A 23,759-nucleotide genomic window follows, 5' to 3' on the forward strand; every position below is an offset into this window, starting at 1 on the left:
CACTATGTTCATAGCAGGAATTAACATGTGGTGACTGTAAGCAAGATTGGAGTATGTTGAGGAGTGAGTGGGAGGTGAGGAAATAAAGTTTAGGCAATGTTTTTGAAAATTTCACTGTGATGTGAAGGGAAAGAGGACAGCAGATGGAGGGATATGAAAGGGGTGAAGGAGGGTTTGCTTTATTTTTGTGTGAGCATAAATGCTGATGGCAAAGGCCAAATTGACAGGAAAAGGTTGAATATATACAAGAAGAAATCGATATAGAATAATGTAAGGTTCCTGTGAAGGGAGGAGGAAATGGAATCCAAAGTACGATAGACTTTTTGTGGGTAGCCACCATGTATAACGTTGTTTCTGTGGGGGGAAGAAAAAGCAATTTAGATTTCAAATAAGTGACTTACAAGTGATCCTTTCCACCACTGCCATTTCATTAATTTTAAGACTTTAAGGGTTGTTTTTGCGAATCATTTCCCAAAATAAAAGAGGAGATGGAATGATAGAGTGGACTGCAAGAGCCCCAACTTGGCTTGGACATTTAAATGTTAGATGACCTTGAGTCAATTGTTCATGCTTCATGTATAAAACTAAGAATTTAGGCCTTGAAGGTATTTCGGATGTTTTTTGGGCGGGTGTTTTAGTTGTCATAACAACTGCGGGTGCCACTGGTATTTGTGCCCAGGACTACTGATGCTGATTTGTCTTGTAATACACAGGGCAGGTTGTCACAACAAATTGTCATGCTCAAAGCCTGCAGAACTCCTGATGAGAAATGCTGGACCATGGCTAGCTAACCACTTAGGACCTTTCCACCTCTAAAGTCAAACTTACCAAAGGAGATACAGAGTTAAATGTCCCTTTCAAAGCCTTTGAGAATCTTTCAAATCTCAGGGATAACCCTTTGGTTTTTCTTAGAGTAGGTAGTAGCTTTGGCTATTTATTGACTGTTTAGGAAGCTTCTGGACTGTATCTACCAAAAGCCAACTAAGACTGAGAAATACAAGTCTGACTGATCTCCATTCTTTTCTTTGTATTTCAGGTACTTTTGGGATTATCAGCCCCAAGGTGAGTCCTCTTCGACAATTTATGATTTTATAGTAAAAATGTGTAGATGGTGGTGTTTACTTCCATCTCTTCTAAATAAGCTTCACCATAGAGTGGCATTAGCCATTTCTGAGGAAAATCAGTGGAGTGTTTAATTAACCTTCACCCTGCTGGGCTCCCCTGCCCTGCTTTTTAGCAACAAGAGGCTCCGATGCTCTGCTCTCTCAGTGGACTAGATTATTTTATAGAACCAAAGCTTTAATATGCTTTTATTCCTTGAGCTTTGTTAGATGCCAACGGATCCACTGCCGTTCAAATAAAATGGTGGCTGAGTCCATCATAAAAACCTTGGGAGGCCTCCAACTCAGCTAATCCTTAATTTGCTCCAGAAATAAATTCCGGTATGTTACCTCCTCGATCACAGTGTTCTTCTACACAGCCTGCCTGTCTGGCAGCAGAGAAATGTCAGAAATGGAGTAGTGTTGAAATTCCCACTAGAACAGTGTTATCACATTTTAATATGAGCCTCACTGCAGCCTCAGTGCTTCTAATTGCTTTCAAACCATTGTTTCCCTGCTTTTGCTTGATGAACCCAGCATCTGGCATGATTCTGAAAAGTACAACAGACAGCTGTGTGCAAAATTAAAGAAAAAAAAGGCAGGAATCGAACATATTTTTAAAGGTTCAAAATTGGAATTTTTTTCTGAATTCAGTTTGAAGCGATGTCTTTAAAGTATATGCATTCTTTGTGTTTGGTATTCTGGTAGAGAATTCTGAAACATCATTCTGAATATTAATTATCTTAATTTATATAAATGGGGGGTTTTTATTTTCTCAGAAAATCACAGTTTTAGATTAAGCTTGCAAACAGCTTTATGAACTATTTTGCTCTATAACTTTTTTTAACCAATTGCAAACTTTTCCTTTTATTCTCTTAATATTGTCAGTATATCCAGTCTCAGTGGGCAGTAAAACCTTTAAAAATTCAAGTTGTAATGATATTAGTTTTATTGAAATTTTAATCTTTCTAGCTCATACTTTGTTTTAGGGCATTTCAAGTCTATATAAGGTTTTCTTTAAAAGCAAACTTTAAGAAATAAAAATCTTACATTTTAAAGCTTTTTGACTCCTCCAAGTTAAAGTTGTAGCATTTATAATATTTTAAATAACGTCATGTGGTGTTACTGTATATTCACTGTCCTACAACGCTTATGGCTGAAAACAGATTGAGAATAAAGAATTATATGTAATAATGTCGCAGTTTGCTTTGCAAAATGTGAAATATAGTATTCAGGGAATGGCCCTATAGTTCAGGGTTTAACAGTTGTTAACCAAAATCCACAGAGGGCAGAACATGAATTTGAACTGGCAGAAATGAATGAAACTGTGAGGGTAGAATTAATTACCTAAAGGAGAAATAAAGAATTAGTGTCAGAGATGTGATATAATAATGTGTTGAGAAGAGAAAATAATTTTGGAAGCTAACACAAGAGACTATGTGGGGCTAAAAAGACAAAAGGCACATCTTACCGGCTTCTTGTAATAGAGGCAGTACAGTTACCTTCCGGCATAGGGCAACGTCTACACAGACTTTCTCAGAAAGAGGGCAGAGGTAGGACAGCCAAGGGGACAGTTGGAAAGAGTTTATTTAGAACAGAAAACTGTATTTGCTTCTTGACAATGATTGGATATATGTAGCAAATTCTTTGCTCATTTGAAAGTAAATGTAAGTGAAGATCAGATAGAAAAACCCATATTCATGTGTCTTACCCCCAGCTTTGCTCCTCTCCCTGACACTTTTTTTGTGGGGAGAAGAGGGAGAAGTATCTTTTGTCTTGCCCTTTTGATCAGATCTTAGCTGATTGCTTCAGAAACTGGTAGAGTGGGTGGGAGCAGTAACAGGTCTATATAAGGTACTATAGGATAATTTAAGTTTATGAAAAGAATAGAAATATGTTAGAAAAAGAACAGATGGCAGAAGAATTTTAAAAGCCCTGTAAGGCTAGGGAGTATTGGGAAGGGAGTGAGAAAGGACAGAAATGATATTCCCAAACTTTCCTAGCATTTTTATCTATGGCAGGATTCCTCTGTGCAGGAAGATGATGGGATGAATTTTATTAACTGTGCATTTGCCTAAGTACACACTTGTGTGCTTCAGGATATTTGAACTAAACCAGAGTCTGGTGCCTAGAAGGAAAATAGTCCTTAATTATAAAAGATCTCTTATTTATAAATATCTTTATTAGCACACATTTAAACATCTAGTTATGTCTGTGATGAGTTGGTACAATGTACTGAAAAGGTAACCTTTAAAGAAAGATGCTTGGAAGAGTGGACTGCCCAGACGTAGAGAAGGATTGCAAGCAAAGTGTTTCTTATCAATCATTCTATTCAATCCCAAGTTTAATGTGGTGGAGGAGTGACTGTTGAATAGTATTAGGGAAAGTTTTGTCCCTGTTCTGGAGAAGAAACATGGCATGGTAGAGTGTGGATGTTACAGTCTGACCTACCTGGGTTCAAATCCCACCTACACCATTTAACTAAAGGTTATGTGACCTTAGCAAGTTGCTTAATTTCTGTGACGTTAGCTTCCTTATCTACAAAATGGGGATGTGCCAGACATTGTGCTAAGTCTTATTTAACCCTCAGAATAGCCCTATGAAATAGGTACTGTTAATACACCTATTTGATAGATGTGGATACTGAGGTACAGTGAGGTTAAGAGAATTGCTCAAGGTCATGCCCCTCAAGGATTCTAGCTCGGACAGTATGATTTCATAGCATTCACTCTTTTTGGAAAAATAAATAACAATAGCTTTATTGAGACACAATTCACATGTCATAAAATTCACCCTTTAAAAGTGTACAGGGCAATGCCTCTATCTGACAGGCCTGGGGTGGTTACTGTCTGCTGCTAAGTTTTCCACTACAGACGCAAGAGAAAAAGAGTCCTTGTGCTTTCTGTCTGATTGTGACAGGCCAGATTGAATGAGGGAAGACAGGGAAAAAATTTTTTGCAACTCAGGTGTAATTTTGTGAACAGTATAAACCTGCTCTACTCCAAAGGGGAAAAAAGTATGCAAGTCAGTGGTTTTTAGTATAGTTACTAAGTTGTGCAAGCATCACCAATATCTAATTTCAGAACATTCATTACCCTAGTAAGAAACCTCATGCTCATTAGTAGTTCCAGAGCCCAGTATCTTCATTGCTGTATTTTACTGTCTCACTGCAGAGTTGTTATAAGGATCAGTAATAATATGTGTGAGCCCTAGCATGGTACCTGGATGTAGTGTAGTTTCTGTTTATAATAGTGTTAGTGCTAATTCTTTTCCTCACATTTTCACTTAAATTTTCTTATTAGTCCACTGTCACCTTCCTGAATGATGTTCATTAAAAAAAGAATGAAACATAGGGAAAACAAAACATAATCCAAATAATGTATTACTCTAATGTAGAAGGAACGGAAATGAAAGAGCTCTTTTAATGAGCTCAGATACAGTTGGAAAACATGGGAAAGGCTTTTTATTTTTTAATAAGATAGAGAATCCTTTGATAATTCAAGTCCTGTTTACTTTAAGAACTTTTTTTCTGCTTAAGTTTTCGCTTAAGTTTACCAAGAAAATTCATTGGAATCTTTGCCATGGAACTTCTATCATTTCAGTAATCAGATCTCTAAAACATGATATTGGTCAGGTGTCTAAACAACAGTATCAGTGTTACCTGTTAGATGTGGTGACAATAGCACTTAATGGCATTCAGCATACTGACAATTATAGTTGAATCAAAATTTCAATTATAAGACATAATGTGTGTAATTTAAATTTTATTGCAATAAACGTCTTGATGAATATTAGAAAAATTGCCCACCATTGGCCCAGAGTCTAAAACAAATGACACAATATTTAAATAAAAATTTAAGAAAGACCATGAAAATATTATAAATGTATGTAACAAAGTCATATTTTTTTTCTGTCCAGTGGTCACTCACATTTGTGATAGTGGTAAATATGGGCCAGTGAAATTTCTTGCCAGCTTGCAGATTCTTTGAGTATGGGTGGTATAGAGGGTTTATGAGAAAATTATTTGATATATTTCAGTATGAAACTTCCTACTGCATGAATCTTAAAAATCTTATTTTGAAATGCCAAGTCTGTATCCCTTGTCAAATTAAATTATCTTGGCAAAAGCAATTAGAGCAAAGTGAATAAAGAAAATGTTATCATAAAGCCACATTAACTGTAGATTAAAAGAGATTTGAAAGGAATTTCAACTAATATGTGGATCTTATTTGCATCCTGAGTCAAAAAACTATTAAAAAATTATGAGAAAATTAGAAATTTGAACACTGACTTGATATTTTATGTTAATAATCTGTTAATTTTTTAGGTGTGACAATAGCATTATGTTTATTTTTTTTTAAGAATCCTTATCTTAGAGAGATGTATGCTGTGGTATTTAAAGATAAAGTAATAGATTTCTGACATATTACTCAAAATAATACGGACAAGGGAGAAATAAATGGGGTAGGGGTGTGGACGAAATGAGATGGATCATAAATTAACTCTTGTTGAAGCTATATATGGGAGTTTATTAGACTGTTTTATCTACTTTTTTACATGTTTAAAATTCTCCATAACGCAAAGATAGAAGAAAAAATCTAGGTTGAGATAAATAAAAAATGTTATATTCTTTTATTTCTATTATAAAACCTAATACATTAATGCGTAAGATACTTTATGTATCTTGGACACAAAATACATAGACTAGTGAGGTTTTTTTTTTTTAAGTTTTTATTTTAAGTTTAATGTTTTGTGATGGAAAGAGCATGAGCTTTGAAATCAGACCTCAGTCTGAATCCCAGATCGTCTACTTACAAGCTTTGTGAGCTATGGCAAGTAACTTCCTCATCTACAAAATCTTGCTAATAATATCTACTTCACAGTTATGAGTTGTAATGAATTATAATGAGATGATGAACTCAGAGGAGTGCTTGCCACTTGGTAGGCACTTTGTGAAGTTATAGCAGGTATTATTTTTATGTTTCAAAGTAGGGCTATGCAAATAAATCCATGTATGGAAATTAGATAATGTACACTTCATGTATCTTTACATAAAATTCTTCCATTCCAGCTGAACCCCTGGTGTAGGGCCATGTAACTCACCATGTATATATTTGTGAAGTTTTCATTTAAAGGATGTATGTGCAGAATTTTTATTGGTAGGCACTTCAGAGGTTAGATTTATGAGCTTATTGCTCTGTAATGTCTGAGACATGTTGAATCGAAGCATGGATGTCACTTAACTTCTCGTCTCTTACTATCACATACTCGCAGCATGTAGTTATGACAACTACAAGAAGCAAACCATTAAAGCAGCAAAGAAACACTGTCTTAGCACTAAAAAAATGGAGAGAAGGGTTTCCCTTTGAAGTTGAAGAGAAGTGTTTTTGAATTAATGGAGTGTACAGTGATTTTAGTAAGTTTTATTTATGAAAATACTCTTTGCATTCATGCCAAAAGGTTTTAGCACAGTCACAAGTAGGATTTATACAAAGAAACATAGCCAAAATTTATGATGTGTTTGCAAATGTAAGAAAAAGTCTGAATTTACAATATTTGTAATTTATTGTTAAGTATCTTTCTATCACTATTCCTGGAATGCTAATATTTTATAAACACAAGTGTTGGTTATGAACCTACAATACCCTAACTCATACTACTTTTTAAAAAGAAATCTTCCAGAATGTTTTCCATGTCTTTTGGGGATTTAATAGAGGGAAATGTACACAGGACAAATACTCCTGCCTTTGGCTTTAGCCCAACCTTTTAGCATCAACAATCTTGACAGCTGCTTTTGTGAGTTGACTTCCTTTGGGCCTTTCCCCTCTTTCCTTATTTGCTACATTTTATACAAATTAATCTGTAGAAGGCAGATATACATAGACGTTGTTTTTGAAGTTAATTGCTGACTTTGATACCTTTTCAAATATTTTACTTCCTATACATCTACTGGTTGATTTTTTTTTAAAGAGTGGAATAATACAATAGTGCATTTTTAAATTAATGCACTGTTTTGCAACTACTGTCAAAGAGGGTAAGATTTTTTTCAATAAAAGGATTCACTTTTTTTCTTTTTAACTTCAAAATTTTTCTAAGATTTTCATGTGTTTTGTAAATGTCCTATCCTGGAGCACATGATCTCAAGACATAAGAAAAAGAACTGACTTTCATGCAGGTGAAAGAAATCATTTGAATTAGAAGCTGCAGCCTTCTGTATTCCCTACACAATATATTATACACAAAGATGTTCATTTATAGCGTTGTTTGGAATAGCAAAGACTCCAGACAGCCTAAATGTTCAGCACTAGGGGACTAGTTAAATTAAAGTATATTACATGCATTTAATGGAGTACTACATAGAGGTTAAAAGAATATATGTATATCATGGAGAGCTCGCCAAGGCATATTGGTAACTGAAGAGGGTAATTTGGACAGTGTATAATTTCTGTGTATGTGTTCGTATGTGTGTGCACAAACATGCATGCACGTGTGCTTGCTTTTATTTATGTATAGAATATTTTTGGAAGGATATACATGAACCTATTAACAGTGGTAGCCTTGTTGAAGAGGGGTGCTGGTGTGAGTACAAGACAGAATCATCATTATTTATATCTTTTGCTACTGTTTGAATTTTCACCATGTGTATTATTTTTTAGCTAAAAATTAGTTAAAATAAAAATGAGATAAATCTATTTGTGCTGACATGGAGCAACCTCCATGATAAATGACTAGGAGGAAAAGCAGGATACAGAACAAGACAAATGCTACGATTTGTTAAAAAAAAAAAAAAAGAGAGTGAGAGACATACTACCCTCACAGATACTTGTTATATTTAGACAGAAAATTCATAGAACACCCAAGAAACATCACAATGGTTGATCTGGAGAGAAGAACCAAGAGAAGGGAGGGAAGATGAGCTTTCATTACATGCCTTCTTGTAAGTTTGAAATTTTTGCTCTGGGCATACTTAACTTTTTTATTTAATAAAGCTTACTGTAATTAATAATACTATATTGTGTATTTGAAAGTTACTAAGAGACTAGATCTTAAAAGTTCTCATCCTAAGAAGAAAATTTGTAACTATGTGAGGTGATGCATGTTGACTTAACTTAGTGTAGTAATCATTTCTTGATATATACATGTATCAAATCATCGTTGTACCCCTAAAACTAATATACAATGTTATATGTCAATTATAGATCAATAGAATTGGGCAGAAAAAGAATCGTACAAAAAACCTGATTTAACACAGTAGCTCTTTTTCAGTAGAAGCATGATTTGGTGGTTTATATCTACTCACTTTTTTCCTTCTTAATTTGTTTATTTTTACATATGAATTTATAGAGAAGACCCTGCTGATGGTATAAAATAGCAGAATTCTGTGTTGTTTAGTGTTTGAGAACCAGTAGTACATAGGTGTGTTGAGTTGGCATTACTTAAAAGTGAATTTTAAAATAAATAATAAAATAGTATCATATAATACTCATGATAACTGGTAAAGAATACATTTTTAACCCTGCCCCAGTCTTCCTTTTTTCCATGTGTGGTAATTAAGAGTTTATAGAACTTCTGATTCTTTATCATTATGTAGATGGCAAAGAAAATAAAGTAATTGATAAGTGAATGACTGATTTAAGTTTATTTTATTTAGCCTGGAAACTTTTGTTGAGAAAAAAACACTTATAAAGTATTTCTCTTAGATAGAATTATCCTTGGACCAACACAGAAAACCGGGTAAGTAGTTACTGAACATAGAATCTTGGCCTAAGAATTAATCTACTTCAGGAATTCTGACTCTGATGAATTTTCATGTTCTAGACACGAAGTATTGAGAGAAATATGTGGTTAATTTGAATATAAAATTTCTTGGGTTTCTGCTTAAAACTCTTTGTGAGTAAGCCCTTAGACTTAAAGCCTGGTGAATTTGTTTGATATTTGGAGGCTGAATAATGTGATGGTTGAACTGATTCTATTATAAAGCGTTCGTTTTTCACTCTGCTTCCCATCAACACATACTTCTTTCACAAACTTGTTTAATAGTTGTCATTTCCCAGGATGGCTGAAGTATCACTAACACAGGAAAAGAAGTGCTAAGTCATGGACAAGGGGATTTATATGGTGTGTAAAATAAAGTTTCCAGTTACAGCTAACTCTTGTGACGCAAAGAGTAGAAGAACCAATCTTTGAACCTACCTGTCCCTGTCAGCTGACATGTGTTTAACGCACTTGTACCAGCCCGAGAAAGTTCTTGATCACAGTTCATCCCCTAAAAGGTATTCTCCTAAACTCGAAAGACGATACCACTTTCCTTAAGATTTGTGCACTTTCCTTGTATTAGTGGTACCCCAATAAAAAGGAAAAATAAGTTTTAAATATAAGGAGATAATTTTCCACGTGAAACTCCTTTTCCAAAAGGGACCAAACATTGAACAGAATTGTGGATGGTAAGAGATTTTGGTTGTTGACGTTATTACACACATGTTATTTTCACACATGAAAGGAGTTCTTGTTTGGGGTGGAGTGGGGCACAGGGAGGCTGAATCTCGTCACCCTTGGCCTTTACAGCTCTAGTGGTACTGGAGGTCTATATGACTCACAAAGAAACTCACCTTCTCTTCAGTATGTTAAAAGCTGTTTTACATTTTCAGGCCTGCTGATCTCACCCACAATCCATTCTTTATTATGTGTTGTTTTTATTTTTACTCCTTGATCTTTTGTAAAACTTTTCTTTTATCTACCTGTAGCCTGTAGCTCATGTAGTCCCATTCTTCTTTAGGAGAAGATACTGGAATTACAACTGGCTTTATAGTTCCTCTCAAGAAGAAGTAGTGTTGTAAACTGATTGGGGTATGATAGATCCTAGAAGGTGTCAGGGCAGGAAGGTCTACTATAATTTGTTATTTCAGAGAAAGGAAAGGATAAGAGGAGAAGAGAGAGCAAGATAAACCAATAGTAATAAAATTGCTACATTTATGGCTAACTACGTATTTTTGAAGAATTTTCCTACTGTGAGATTGGAAGCATGATGGTGCCAGAAAGGAAATGCATTCTTTAACTAAGCCAGGTCAAAGGTATATTTGCACGTGGAACACGCTGGCTCATTTTCTATGAAGCAGTGTCAAAATATCCAGGGTCCAATAAAACCAACAAGAAAGTGATGGGAAAAATTCAATATTTTGCTCTAAGTAAACCCAAAGTGTTGTGTTAAATTTGGTAAGCATGAAATTTATGCTAAGAAGTGGTATTTTTTTTTAAATCACTGCAACAATACTACTACAGTAAATTTGAACCTGTGAATTGGATCAACATTTGGCCTCATCTGTTAGTTCCATGCCTAATGTGACTACTAGTATTACTAATATTTATAATAATTTATACTTTTGATTATAGGTTTACTTTACTGAAGTAAAAAAAAAAAGTACTAATTAATAGCACATGCCATAAATCCAAGTTATTGGCTGTCATTCAGTATCCTGTGCCTTGAGTAATGACTGTAATTTATAAAGCGTGCAGATTTGGAGACTGTGCAGCCCAGTGGGTCAGAACAAGAGCTTAGTAATCAGACAAGCTGGGGTCAAAGCCTGGCCCTGCCAGGTATGAGTCACTTGTATGACTTTGGGTAGGTTATGTAATCTCTGTGTCTCAATTTCTTCATCTGCAGCTTTGGGTTAATAATATATCATAAGATTATGCTGAGGATTAAATGGGATAGTGCATGAAGGGTCTTGACCCAGGGCCTGTAACCAGTAAAAGTTCAGTAAGCTATTATATTTTTTGTTATTACTATAGCTGACTCTTTCCTGTAAGTCAGAACATGTTGAAAATTCAGTTGAATGGCTTCATAATAAGATTTAAACACTGAGAATACAGTCAGTGGAAAACAGAACTATTAGCCAATGATTCCAGGTTATGATTGCCTAGTTGCTATATGATAAATGCATTCATTTTACAGTATATTTATCCACATACTACGAAATACCTGTATTTACATGTTTTGAATTATGTCAAAATCTCATTACTATTGAAAATATTCTAACTCAGCAGGTTCCATTTTAGTACCAGTTGAACAGCAGCAGTAGTAGATGGAATGTGTTAGTGTAGAGCCAAAATGATTGCTGACAAGCTGTAATTTATGAAGTGTGCGTTGTCACGTATACAATTATCTGGTTTATATTTGTTGCTGTCAGCCCTCCAGTTTGTTAATGTCCAGAAGTTATGCCTTTATGTGACACCTAAGAAGGGTTAAAAATCTCAGCATTTTCGAGGGGGGAGGGGAAGGAGCAGAAGTGTTCACAGGGTGGCTACCTTTTTTTTTTTTCTTTTTGAAGAACTGGGATGATGCTACACACTGCAGCCCACCCTACTGGTCAAAATGAAAAACTACATCAGACAGGACCCTTTTTTTTTTAAAGGAAGGAGGGAAAAAAGAACTTTTCTATTGGCTCCCCTGGGCATTTTCCTGTCCAGCCCCCCACTGTCAGATGTAGCTCATTTTGTAAATATTATTAAGCTATGCTGTCCTTTTGGCTGTTGGATTCATAGGCGTAGTGACTGCTATAACCGTCTAATCAATTCGGTTGCATTTCTTACCATTTAGACTGCTACTCTCTGCAAATGAGGTCCCTAAAGTTTCTTAAGATGTCTGTTATTGTTAGCATGATTATACAATTAGTAAACAGTATCCAAAGCTAAAAAACTTAGTCTTAGGCTCAATTTATTTCTTATACATTCAAGATTCAGTTGGAGCAACTTTTTAAAAGAATGATAAATGGAAGCTTTCTTTACCTGGCCCATCATTTGTTCTGTAGACTTAATGACATTCAGTACTGTTATACTCACTGCCAGGGCCTTGGGGGGAAAAGAATATTTATACATTGAGTTATGACTAGATGTAGGAGAGGGGGGGAAAAAGATGGGCAGTGGGTCAGACTGTATAGAACATAGAAGAATTTGAGACCTTCACTACACATGGATTAATCACAAGAACTAACCACGCAAATCCAGATGGATATTTAGAAATCGGTGAAGCCTCTAAGATGTTCTGTGGGAAACACCATACATTTTCTAGTGCATGAGTATGTGCAAAATGGTATCTAATTTATGACGGAAATGCTGACAGAACTTTAGCTTTGGTGTTACAGATGTGCTCCGTAATATGTTTACATGTGAATAACATTTCATATATATGGGCACATATGTACCCAACATATTTCTTTAGTTGGTGTTATATTCAATAACTTAAGTGAGTGGTTATAATAAGGAATAATAAGCTGCAGTTTTGCTAATCTTACCTTAGCAGGATCAGACATAAATGATCACAAACTATAGTGAGCAGCATTCCTAGTAAATTGGTCCATGAAAATCTGGCAATCTTAATGCTCTCAAGCATGAAAACTAACTGGATTTGGATCAGGGACCTTTATTTGTAGCATTTTATTTAGGATTTATTAGTTTAAAGAAGGAGCTGTGTGTCTCATGTGTTCTTAAATATTAAATAGAGTCAGAAGTCATGTATTCCCTTCCAATGGCAATAATAAAAATGAAAACCAAAAAAAGGAGGCAATTTTACATTGATTTCAATTTCCTTACATTATCCAAAGATACTTGGTGAATAGCAAAACCCTAGAAAATTTTGAAGCACTCTGTACAAATAGTTGGTTGCAGGTATGAATAAATTCTTTATAATATAGCTCATAATTAATTAGAAGAAAAGTAAAAGATGATGACTTTATACTAATGTAAAAAAAACTGAGCCTTTACCTACTGAATAAGCAAACATATATGTATGTTTTATCTATTTGTTATTCTCATTTTTTATGTTTAAACTGCTTTCTGTCTTTTTTCTTTCCTTCTTTCTTATTTCTCTGGTAAAATTATCACTGTGGCCTGTTTTGGCCCCTAAATGGTACCTGCAAGTTCAGCATCAGATGGGTTTGCTGTGAGTCAAGATAGTTACAAGGGGAACATCATCATGGTTCATTTTTTCCCTTGTTTTATTTGGAATTGAATTAGGAAATGAAAGTTTTTAGCAGTTTGATTCACTTCTCCATAAAGTTTATGGAGCAGCAACAGCTGGTTGAATCCATGGCAGAAAAGCCAACTTCTAGTGGCCAAGCTATTGTTTCAGAATTAAGGCAGAAAACTCATTAGCTGTTAATGAAAACACAGGGAATAAAAACAAATAGCACCAGAAACCCTAGCAAATAATTACCTTACACCTGACACAAAGCTGCTTTATCTTTCTGCTCCAACCCTCAGAAATTCCCAACTTACCACTCTACGGAGCATGAATGAAATTGAGTTTGACTTTAAGGAAAGAACAATAGAGAAATCATCCTCCTTATAGGCCCCTCAGCACAGTACTCGGTGGAGAACCTGCCATTGAATATACTAAGGAGTGTATCTGGCGCCCAATTCTTACGACACTTAGGACAGAGGAGCAAATTACCAGCTAATAGCAGGTGAACGCTTGATATAGTTCCCCCAGATCTTGTTTAGAAATACAAAGGGAAGGGACTGGAGGTAGTGGATGTGATTAATGGAGATATTGTGTGTTAGAATATATATCTGTATAGAAATATATTGATTCTGAGTGAGTTGCAATGGGAAAGTGTGTCTCTAGTGGCAAGGGGTCTTGCTTGCAAGAAAGCCACTCTAAGCAGATGGAGTTCTAAGCCCTAATTGTAGAGCTGCTGGGTGGAAATGTCTGTCACTGTAGATTGTGATCATTTATGTCTGATCCCACTGGACTACAGTTGTGGCCATTTGGAACTATGATTGTAAGAGCTATAGATGAATCCAGAGATCACTTGCAATTATGTTTTAAGGAAAAATGATGTTCTAAACTTCAACAAACCCAAAATGATCACAGTAATTGCTGATTCATCTATAAAATTTTTCACCCATGCATCTTGAGCAGTTGTAATCATTTTAATTACAAGGGAGTGTCTATTCATATAGTGTCATAGGCTTTTTTCTGTGTGTGCCCAAGGGAGTTGGGCCACTTGATATGACACTAAAAACACTTATAGCAACATTTCCATCATCAGGAACTAATTACACTAAGATGTAAAACATATTTTTAAATGTTTTCCTTGCAGCCTTTTTTAGTACTGACCTAGGCTCTGTTTTTGCTGCATTGAGTTATATACCTTGGTTGTTGTGTACTTTACGGAGATATGGTCTTGTGTTTGGCACAGGAGTGGCTGTTAAAAGCCCACCTTGGGTAACTATATTCAGAAACTATAGAAATCACTGGAAGTGACTTTTCCTTCTGAAGTTAGTAAATCAGATGCAAAATCCAGACAGATATTTTGGGTAAGACTTTAAAAACAGAAGCTCTGAATGCAACTGTATTGGATCCTGGAACAGAAAAACACTGGTGAAAAGAACCAGTAAAATCCAATTAAGTCTGTAGTTTAGTTAATAGCAATATACCAATGTGAATTTCTTGGTTTTGACAGATATACGCTAGTTATGTAACAAGTTGCCATTGGGGGAAACTGGTTGAATAGTATATAGGAACTCTCTGTACATTATTTGCAATACTTATAATAAATTTTAAACTATTCCAAAATAAAAAGTTCATTAAAAAAAAAAACAGAACAAAACAAAGCCTCTCCTGATCTGCTTTTTTTTTTTTTTTTTACATCCTGGAATGCTACATCTAAGAGTAAATTTGTCAAATTTCTGAAGCAAGCAGAAAACTTTGAGTCTAGAGTGATAGTTGCTAAGTAATGTTTAGTATATGCTACAAATGTTAAATTTTACTTGGCAACCCAAACTACAATTTTTTTTTAAATGGATTTTGCTTTGGTTCAAAGATTTTTAATTCCTTTAACCTCACTGCCAGGCAGTCCATTTAGGTTATCTTGATAATGTAATTTCAGTGGATTTGCAATGATGTAGATTTGAGTATTTTAACTCCCAGTTCAGTATTTAAGGATTTTTCTGCTTATAGTAGAAATTTCACAGTACTACTTTAAGCATAACTGTAAGCTTTGTATCCTGATCAAGTTACCTAGGAAAGGAGAGCATTTCTTCTGGCTCCAGCCAGTGACTGTTGTGTGAGGTTGTTTATTTGTTTGTTTTAATTTTACTTTTCTTCTCCACAATAAACTCCTTAGTTTATTTTTGAAGTCCTATATCTGCAGATGTTCAACTCTCTTATGGACGTCTACCTACCATTGAGCATCCATAGAAGAGTCTAGATATAATCATCTAATTTATGGAAAGAGAAGGCTACAGCGATTCACTTTTAATCATTTTATATCCTCCCTATCCTTCTAGTTTAATTGTAGGAAATAAACTTTTAAAGTGAGGCAATACAGATTCTATGTAGGCTGTTTGGTTTCACTGCTCCCTAGTTGAAATCCAGGGCCAAAACTCTACAGTTGTTTACTGAGATTAGCATTGGCGATTTCCTTTGGAAATTAGTATTTGAGATAATATTAAATTCAGTTGAAAATCCCCTTTTCATGTTTGTGAAATGAACTGAGCAGCTGTTGGTGTCCTTTTATCAGCAGACTGTACCTCTGTTTGGGGGATTTTAAGGAAAGCCATTTGCAGTGCAGAGCCTTTTCTTCTGGTTTCTGAATGAGCTAACATCTTCCATCTAAACCTTTTAAAGTATCATAATAGTATGGGCCACTTATACAAAATATAATCCAATGTATGTTGAAAACACCCAAAAGGGATTAGCATTGTTTTAATTGCATAATTCAGTATTGTATATACATTACCTTTCATCAAAGCCATTTTACAGAACAAATATTACCTTCTTAAGGCTTTTAGAATTCCTAAGAGGTTGGTTGCATAGGCTGTAAACTAGAATTATAAAGAGGAAACTTCCTTAAGATTGCAAAAAAAGTAGTGATTTAAACTAGAATAGTCCAGATTCTCTCTAATTTTACTTCCCTTATTTTTCAGAGAAGGAAAGAATATTGACCTTGCTATATTATATTATGTATAAAAGTTTAACCTTTTATGTAATTTATTCTCTTTCATTTGGAAATAGAGGCATTCAGGGTAAAAGTTGTAATTAATGGAGACATAGTATATATAAGTTTTATGTATTTATTTAGCAATGTTTTCATTTTAAGTGTGATGGAGAAATTTCCCTCTGGTAGCAAGAGGTCTCCTCACTCTAAGCTAACTAACAGATTCTAAGTTCTAATTAGTTGAATGGAAAATTTCCCATCCAGATAGGTTGGTTCTTGAATATATTTATATGTTTCTCTTATGTTAATGGATAGTGGCCATATCCATCAAGTAAAAGACATATCTTTTTGGTATATCTGGTATATTTGAATAACAGAAGGAATCTATGAAGACCTTTATAAAGGTATCAAAAATATGACCTTCTTTTCTTTCCTTTGGGCCCTCAGGAGGAGACCACGCTGAAAATTACCTTGGACAGGACAGCTCTGATGATAATCACAGTGGACCTCATGGCCCGTCTCTCACATCAGATGCACCTTTTTTGTCAGATTATCAGGATGATGGTGAGTGTCATCTTCCTGGCTTTAGGGTGACCATACTTTGTACTATTGTCCTGGTGTCTTTGCCTTTGGTCATACTGAATCAAGCAGCCTTCACAGGGTTCTCTGTATTGGTAATCATTAGTTTGCAAAGAGCAACTATTTGTTTCATTGTGGTGCTGATCCTCCTAGGTAATTCAGTACTTCTAAAGTTAATGTATTTACGGAAACACTAATTCCATATTGGAGCAGGAAGACATCATTATTGACCTTTTTGTAAGAACTGTAGCTGGAAAGCTAAGAGGGCATTTTAAGATTGCAGGGCCCAGCTTACCAGTCTTTCAGATTTCTTAGCTTCACTGAGTTTCGTGAGAATTAGAGCTTTCATTTAATGATTATTGAATTATTGCTTTATTGTGGATTATTTGAGACCCTTGAGCGTATCATATTATAATAAGATATCATTTTTACAAATGCTTTCACATGCTCTTAACCATATTGGTGTTGTTCAAGGGGAAGGGGAAGCCACAAGAACCACAATGCAAATCTTCCTGGAGCATCTATTTTATTTGAGTTTGAGAATGAGAGGAGTTAAATAATTCAACTGTTATGAACATTATTTTTATATTAAAAACACATTGATATGTAATGCAAAATATATATGAATTTTTAAGATACAAAGATACATGAATATAAAAATAATGGCCTCGTGGCTGCCAGTTTCTGGCTCAGGCTCAGACATCCCGGGAGTGGAGTTTCACTGTGTCTTTTCTGGCATCTGGCCACTTGAACAGAAGGTTTGATCATCACTGATGCACATGGTTATCTTATCAAAGTCTCTCTTGTGCCTCTGCAGTGGGGGGAAAAAGGTAGAGATGCTACTAAACTGAATATTAAATTGGAAGCATATTATTCACTTAGGGATTGGGAGTAAAGTTGGTAAATTACTCTTTATTTTTCATTATTAGTCTGTGATCTTTCTATTTATTTTTCTTCCAAATTTCCCTCCAACTTTGGCATTTTCCAAGCATTCGTAATCCCTATATCCTCTTCTCTTTTTAATTTATCCATTAATTCTTACTTCATTTAGCCCTTTTGGTGATTCATATTTTCTCCCTTTCATTGAATACATAACCACTGAATGAGAGCTGTAGATTCAGTCACACAGAAGCGGTTATTTTTGCTTGAGCTTTGTATACCACCACGATTAATAACACCCAAAGTTTAGAATTGAACCTCGTAGTGAGATCTGTTTATTGGTTCAGGTATTACACCAAAAACATTGTTTGGATTGAAAGTTTAATAATTACCTTGGTAGCTGATTAATAATTGTAGAAAATTAACAGTGCAAAGCATTAAAAAAAAAAAACCCAACCTTTCATTTGTTTTTGATCAATCTAATGCTTGACAGCATTAGAACAATAGTACTTCATTAATCCATAGGTCACTTACTTGGTATTTGGTATTTCCAGCTTCTCCAAACACAGCTGAGAACACAATAAGTAAACCAGAAAGACTTCTAAATGGAAATAGATGTTTCTGAGTCCCAGGTTAACATTTATGTACCTTATTCTTGGGAAAGCCCCTGAGGCCCTCACTGGGGATTCCTCTTCTTACAAATGTCTAGCCATTACAATGTTTTGATTTCTCAGCCCACAGTAAAGCATCCAATTAGAGGGAAAAGTACCGTAAAGTCATTAATTAACAAATAACATTGAGGAAAGAAACAGGAAAATAATTTAAAATCTATACAAAAACAAAATATATAAATAAAACAAAATTTATATACAAACTAAAAGAAGTAGCAGTCTGGGACCATATTGAACTGTGGAGAGAAATGGAACAAACTCTCCTCAAAGAGCTCAGTACCTTAATACAGTGAAACTTTTTGGCTATCATTTTTTGAGCTCCTACTATAATGCCTTGCATTTGTATTCTAAGCACTTTGCATGTATCACCATATAATCCTCAGAACAGCCCTAAGAGGTGGATAGTAGGATTATCCTCAATTTACAGATAAGGAAACTGAGACTCAGGGAAGTTAACTTATCTAAGACCACACAGCTAAGTAGTATTACCAGGATTTACGCCTACACACTCTGGTTCTAGAACCTCTGCTTTTAACCATTCTGCTATCCTTAAAGCACTATCGTTATGTGAGTTATCAAAAAAGATGGATTCATATTCCAGATATTTTGGTTAAGACTATACAGATACATATAGTAGGTTTTAAAATATTATTATTAAAATAGTTGAAATTAAAGGAAATAGCTTTGAAAGAAGTAAACCCATTACCTGGAAAATTCCAAAGTGGAAGCTTTGTTCCATTATAGTTCCCCACAAGAGGGGAATTAACTGTGTTAGTAGTAATATATTTTACTTAATAGATTTTTATTTTCAGTTCTGTGCATAAAGGTTAAAAAAAATTCCCAAAATCACACTATCAATGGCAGAGGTAGGAACAGACTTGTTTATGTGTTAAAATTTTGATTGTAGGATGATGAGATAATGTTTACATATGAGTTTCTGCAAAGCATTGACCCTAACACAGTACCTGAGTGCCTGATGCATAATGGGCACAATAAATGTTTGTTTCCTTCCCCTGAAAAATAAAGATATATATACTTCCTGTGAAATTAAAGAGAATCTTATGAAGATGTTAAAATTTTAAGTAAACTTTACATCCTACCTAACTAGATTGCACCATTATAGAGAACAGTAACACTTGATATGCTATTTATCCATTATTTTAGCAAGTACTTATTTAGATATTATAAGGTAATAGCAAGGGACTGTGCTGAGCTGTAAGTGAAATAGGCAGTAAAAAGTCGAACATAGTCGCTGTCCTCACAGAACTGACTGTCTCATTGGGAAAACACACTATTAGTAAGTTGACAAATGGACAAATATAAAGTCAGTGTCTTCATTTGCTGGTAAGATAGCTAAAGTGATCCTTTAGGAATAAAAGTTATTCTTTAACTTTCTTTGTAGTGACATTATTTTAGACTTCTGGAATTTTTATCCTTATTAGAACAATGAAAGATCGTTGTTAAAATATTTCAGCTTTGTTGCCTTCCGCCTCCAGCCAGAGCAGTGTCCTAAATGTACAGTAATGAAAGGACACACAGTCTGACCCATTCGCCCATAACTTCAGTGATGAGAAGCAATAACCATGGTGCATGTCGTGTATGGGTCGTGCTTTTGTGGAAACTACAAAGAGATCTAGAAGAATATAGAAACCTAGCCAGGTGCACAGCAAAAAATGAAAACCAAGGTTACAGGCTAAACCATGCATAAAAATGAGAGCATGTTGCTACCTAGTCACAATCCCTTCTCCTTTTCCTTTGTAAATGCCCTCAGTCTGGGACTGTCAGGCTGTACAGCCTATTGAGAGACACCCACAAACATGAGCATAACTCTACCATCAGAAGTGAAAACTTGCTAATAAGTGATAACACTTAGATTTCTAGACCTAGAAATAGTTTCTACTATATTGAAGGAAAAAAATTAGTATGAAACACTAAATACAATAGCTATACAAAAAAAATAGCCAATTATGTATGATCTGATTACTTTCATCATCTAAAATATACAATGAATTTTAACGTGTCTATAAATTTATTTCATTAGTATAATGAAGAACCTCCCATGTACATACGTTTTTTTAAAGATGGGTTAGGGAAAGTGATTGTTCTAGAGAAGGGTATAGTGACTCCTTCTGGAAGAAAAAGAAAAAATAAAATCATTTTATAAGAGGAAGAAACCTAAAATCTGTAATAATGGATTATGTATAATATATTTTACTGCATTCTAACTAAAGAAAAGGGAATGAATGGTATTGGGCAGATATATCTAAGAAGTGAGAATGTTTTTAGAACTTATTTTTACATCAGAATATTAAAGGTTAGAAAACGTTCTTATTCTCCAGCAAAATGAAAAATAGAATTGGAAAAGTAAAGACCTATAACCATCATTAGAGAAGAATAAAAATGAATAAGTGCTATTGCCTGTTATTGATCAGTTTATTATATGCTACTTGATTTAAAAGAAATTGCAGACCTGTTAATGTACCAATAGTGGCCATTTTCAACTCCATGCCTTTTCTGAAAAGTACATTAAAAAACATATAGAATATTTTGAAAATAAACAGAAATCAGTTTTTTATGGCTTTATTTTTAGCACTTTTTTTTTTTTTTACATTTATCTGTTTTCAATTTGGTTCTGAAATAGAATTCAGTTTTTGGATTTAATATTATGAATAGCAATAGACAAGCTTTTGTTAATCACTGTTTGTTTTATTTCTATACCAATAATAATAGGAAGAAGGTATTATTTTAGTATCTTCCCTAATGGAAAGGAAGAATATATTTTAAATAAAACTTTTATTATTGTGAAATTAAAATGAAGGTCTAATACATTGATTAGATTTTTGTGGCTGGAATTCATGCATGTCTTAAATTTCTTTGTATCAAAGTTAGAATCTGGAATCTGGGAGTTGGAAAGGATGATGGTCATCTAGTAACAGGAGCATTTTATTGAGCACTTTCTATGCCGTACTAAGTGCTTTTCATGGATTATCTCACTTAATTCTCAGACTAGCTCAGAGAGGAGGGAACTGTTGTCCTCATTTTACAGATAAAGAAATTAAATGACTTGGCCAAGGATGACATACCTTATCTTTGGGAGGTGAGGGTTGGGTGTAGGATTCTAATAGATTCCAAACCTGCTTTTTGAAGAGCTCTGATTAGCTGGGTGTTTGTCCTCTGAAATTACCACTCTTATGGGCTTTGCACATCATTCTCTTACTGCTTTTATTTCACTGACTATAATATTTATTTAAAAAATAAATATATTCAAAGCTAAAAATTATCCTGTAAAAACTACTTTACCTACATCGTACAAAATTTGGTATGTACCATTTTCATTATAATTCATAATTTCATTCTAAGTGTTTTGTAATTTCTCTTATCTTTTTTAACCTATGTGTTATCTAGAAGCATTTTTGTGTGCTTTTTCCTGGTTTTTTGTTTTGATTTGTTTTGTTTTAGTTTCTGGGGATTTTTAAATCTGCTTTTAAATTTTGACTTCTAATTTTATTACATAATAGTCTAAGAACATAATCAATATTATTTAGGTTCTTTAGACTTTACTGAGATTTCTTTTGTGGCCTAGTAATGATCAGTTTATGCTTATGTGCTATGTGTGTTCCTGAAGTGTTTATTGAATACACTCTTACTATTTCTATACTTGTAAATAGTATTCTTTAAATCTTTTGTATCCTAGATTTTTTTTTTATCTGCCAAAAGACTTATGATAACATCTCCAGTTAGAGCTGTAGATTTATCCATTTTTCCCTGTTTTGTCTTACATTTTCAAGGTCATGTTTTAGATACTTGTAAAGAACTCTAATTGTTTAAAAAGATTTCTTCTTATTGACATGAAATCCTATCCCTAGAACTTCCACTAATTAAGCTAGTTTTGCCGTCTAATCTGCTTATAACACCCCCAATAGACTTTATACTCAATGAGGATTAAAAAACGTTTGTTCACAGGCCAGTCTGAGACCCTCATTGCTCTAAGTTGTTATAAGGCCTGATTTTAGTGTATTAATTATATTGTTTCACAGAATAAATAAAACTGCACTTTTTAACAGTGTTTTTACTGAGGTGTGTGAATTAATGGTGCAATGATTAGCGGTTAAGTGACCTCTCTGATCAGGTTAACTTTTAGGCTGAATACTACTGACAACTTTAGAGGAAAATGTGCGTGTTTTATGGCTGCTTTACTTGGAATGTTAGAAGCCTATTGCTGGCTCAGTCATTGGTTCCCTAGTAGGATGAAAGAGTTAATGGACTAAAAACAGCAAGCCACTTGCTTCCTTCTCGCTGATAGGGTAGAGCCAATTACTTTCTTCTTGTGTATTTTTCTTAAATTACGTAAACTAACTATATGAACATATTTAGAGATGTTAGTTTCTTTTTATTCTATGATATAATGATAATGAAAGTGACTCAAGATAGTCCCTCTCATATATAAACATGTAAATAAACATACATGCATTCAAACAATCATTTATCTCATTCTCCTTTTATTCTTCAGACACTTGCTTTCGTCTTTGTTGCTTGCAGGTATATTTTTCTTTAATAAAGGCACATGACTCCTGTCAACCCTAACAGAACTTATGTCTGTGTGTTTAGAGTGCACACTGTGGAAGAACAAAAACTGGTTTTCACATCTGTGTTTTGGTGACTGAAGAACAAATTCCTATTATAAAACACATACTTTTATGAGCATGGTAGATTTCTGAACAAGTTTCAGTTGGCTTCAGGTGAGTCCATCAGATTTCAGATCACTGGGAGAAATTAAGGACTCGATGTTGAGTTAACTGTGATAAGGGTAAGTAAGCTGTCACTCAGGATGGCAGTGGCCTCCTTCATGAAGATAAATGTCTTATTAGATCTAAGACATCATGTCATTTATATAGGTTGGTATAAATCACAGATGAAGATGACAAACTGGGTTTCAAAGTTGACAGTAATTTATATAACTTAAACAAATGATTACCAAGGATTATACATGTTTTGTGAAGAATAAAAAAACAATAACAATTATCTGTCTATGAACTACCCATTTTTCATTCCTCAGCCCAGTGTGTTGGGCTCTTAGTGCGTGTTTAAACTCTCACCTTCCGTCCAGCACCCAGTAAAGTATTCTCACATGTGTTGATGGCTGGATATCTTCCATACTGTTTATTTTACTAGAAAAACCTCCTTGCAAATTTAACCCAAGTTTTAGTATAAAACCATGGCATTAAGAGACTTGGTAGTCACCTAATCTAATCTCTGTTTTACCAAGAGGAAACTACATTTTAAAAAGGCTAAGTACCTAGGTCCTATGGCTAGCAAAACAGAGTCAGAACGGAAACCCAAGGCTACCTCCCTGGGCATGGCCTCCCCTGACCCCTACTCTGCCTCCCCTCACCTGCATAATCTCAGCATGCTTTTCAGTGCAGACCTGAACAACTTTGCAGGAGGCCTGACTGTGGTCTCAAGCTATTTTTCACAAGTTTCAGTCAAGTCCTTCAGACATGTGTGTCTCTCTGGCTTATGTATGTTCTTATCTTCTTCCCAAAATGATTTGGGAGCTGTGTATTTTGTAGAGAATTTCAAAGGGCTCCATG

At 34.5% G+C, this 23,759-nt stretch overlaps 1 protein-coding gene and 1 non-coding gene across 2 annotated transcripts in view; both read left to right on the forward strand.

The window, feature by feature from the left end:
* SKAP1 (src kinase associated phosphoprotein 1) overlaps nt 1-23,759 on the forward strand; it is a 255,361-nt gene that overhangs the window by 58,076 nt on the left and 173,526 nt on the right. Inside the window, exons 3-4 of the mRNA XM_031469714.2 lie at nt 1,037-1,062; nt 16,487-16,603. Coding sequence (XP_031325574.2) covers nt 1,037-1,062; nt 16,487-16,603 — 143 coding nt within the window. The remainder of the gene's footprint in view (nt 1-1,036; nt 1,063-16,486; nt 16,604-23,759) is intronic.
* On the forward strand, nt 3,915-4,045 carry LOC116157998 (small nucleolar RNA SNORA31). Its single transcript, XR_004142228.1, has one exon. It is a non-coding gene; the product is annotated as a small nucleolar RNA SNORA31 (small nucleolar RNA).

This window comes from Camelus dromedarius, chromosome 16 (genome assembly GCF_036321535.1).
Source record: "Camelus dromedarius isolate mCamDro1 chromosome 16, mCamDro1.pat, whole genome shotgun sequence".
NCBI lineage: Eukaryota > Metazoa > Chordata > Mammalia > Artiodactyla > Camelidae > Camelus > Camelus dromedarius.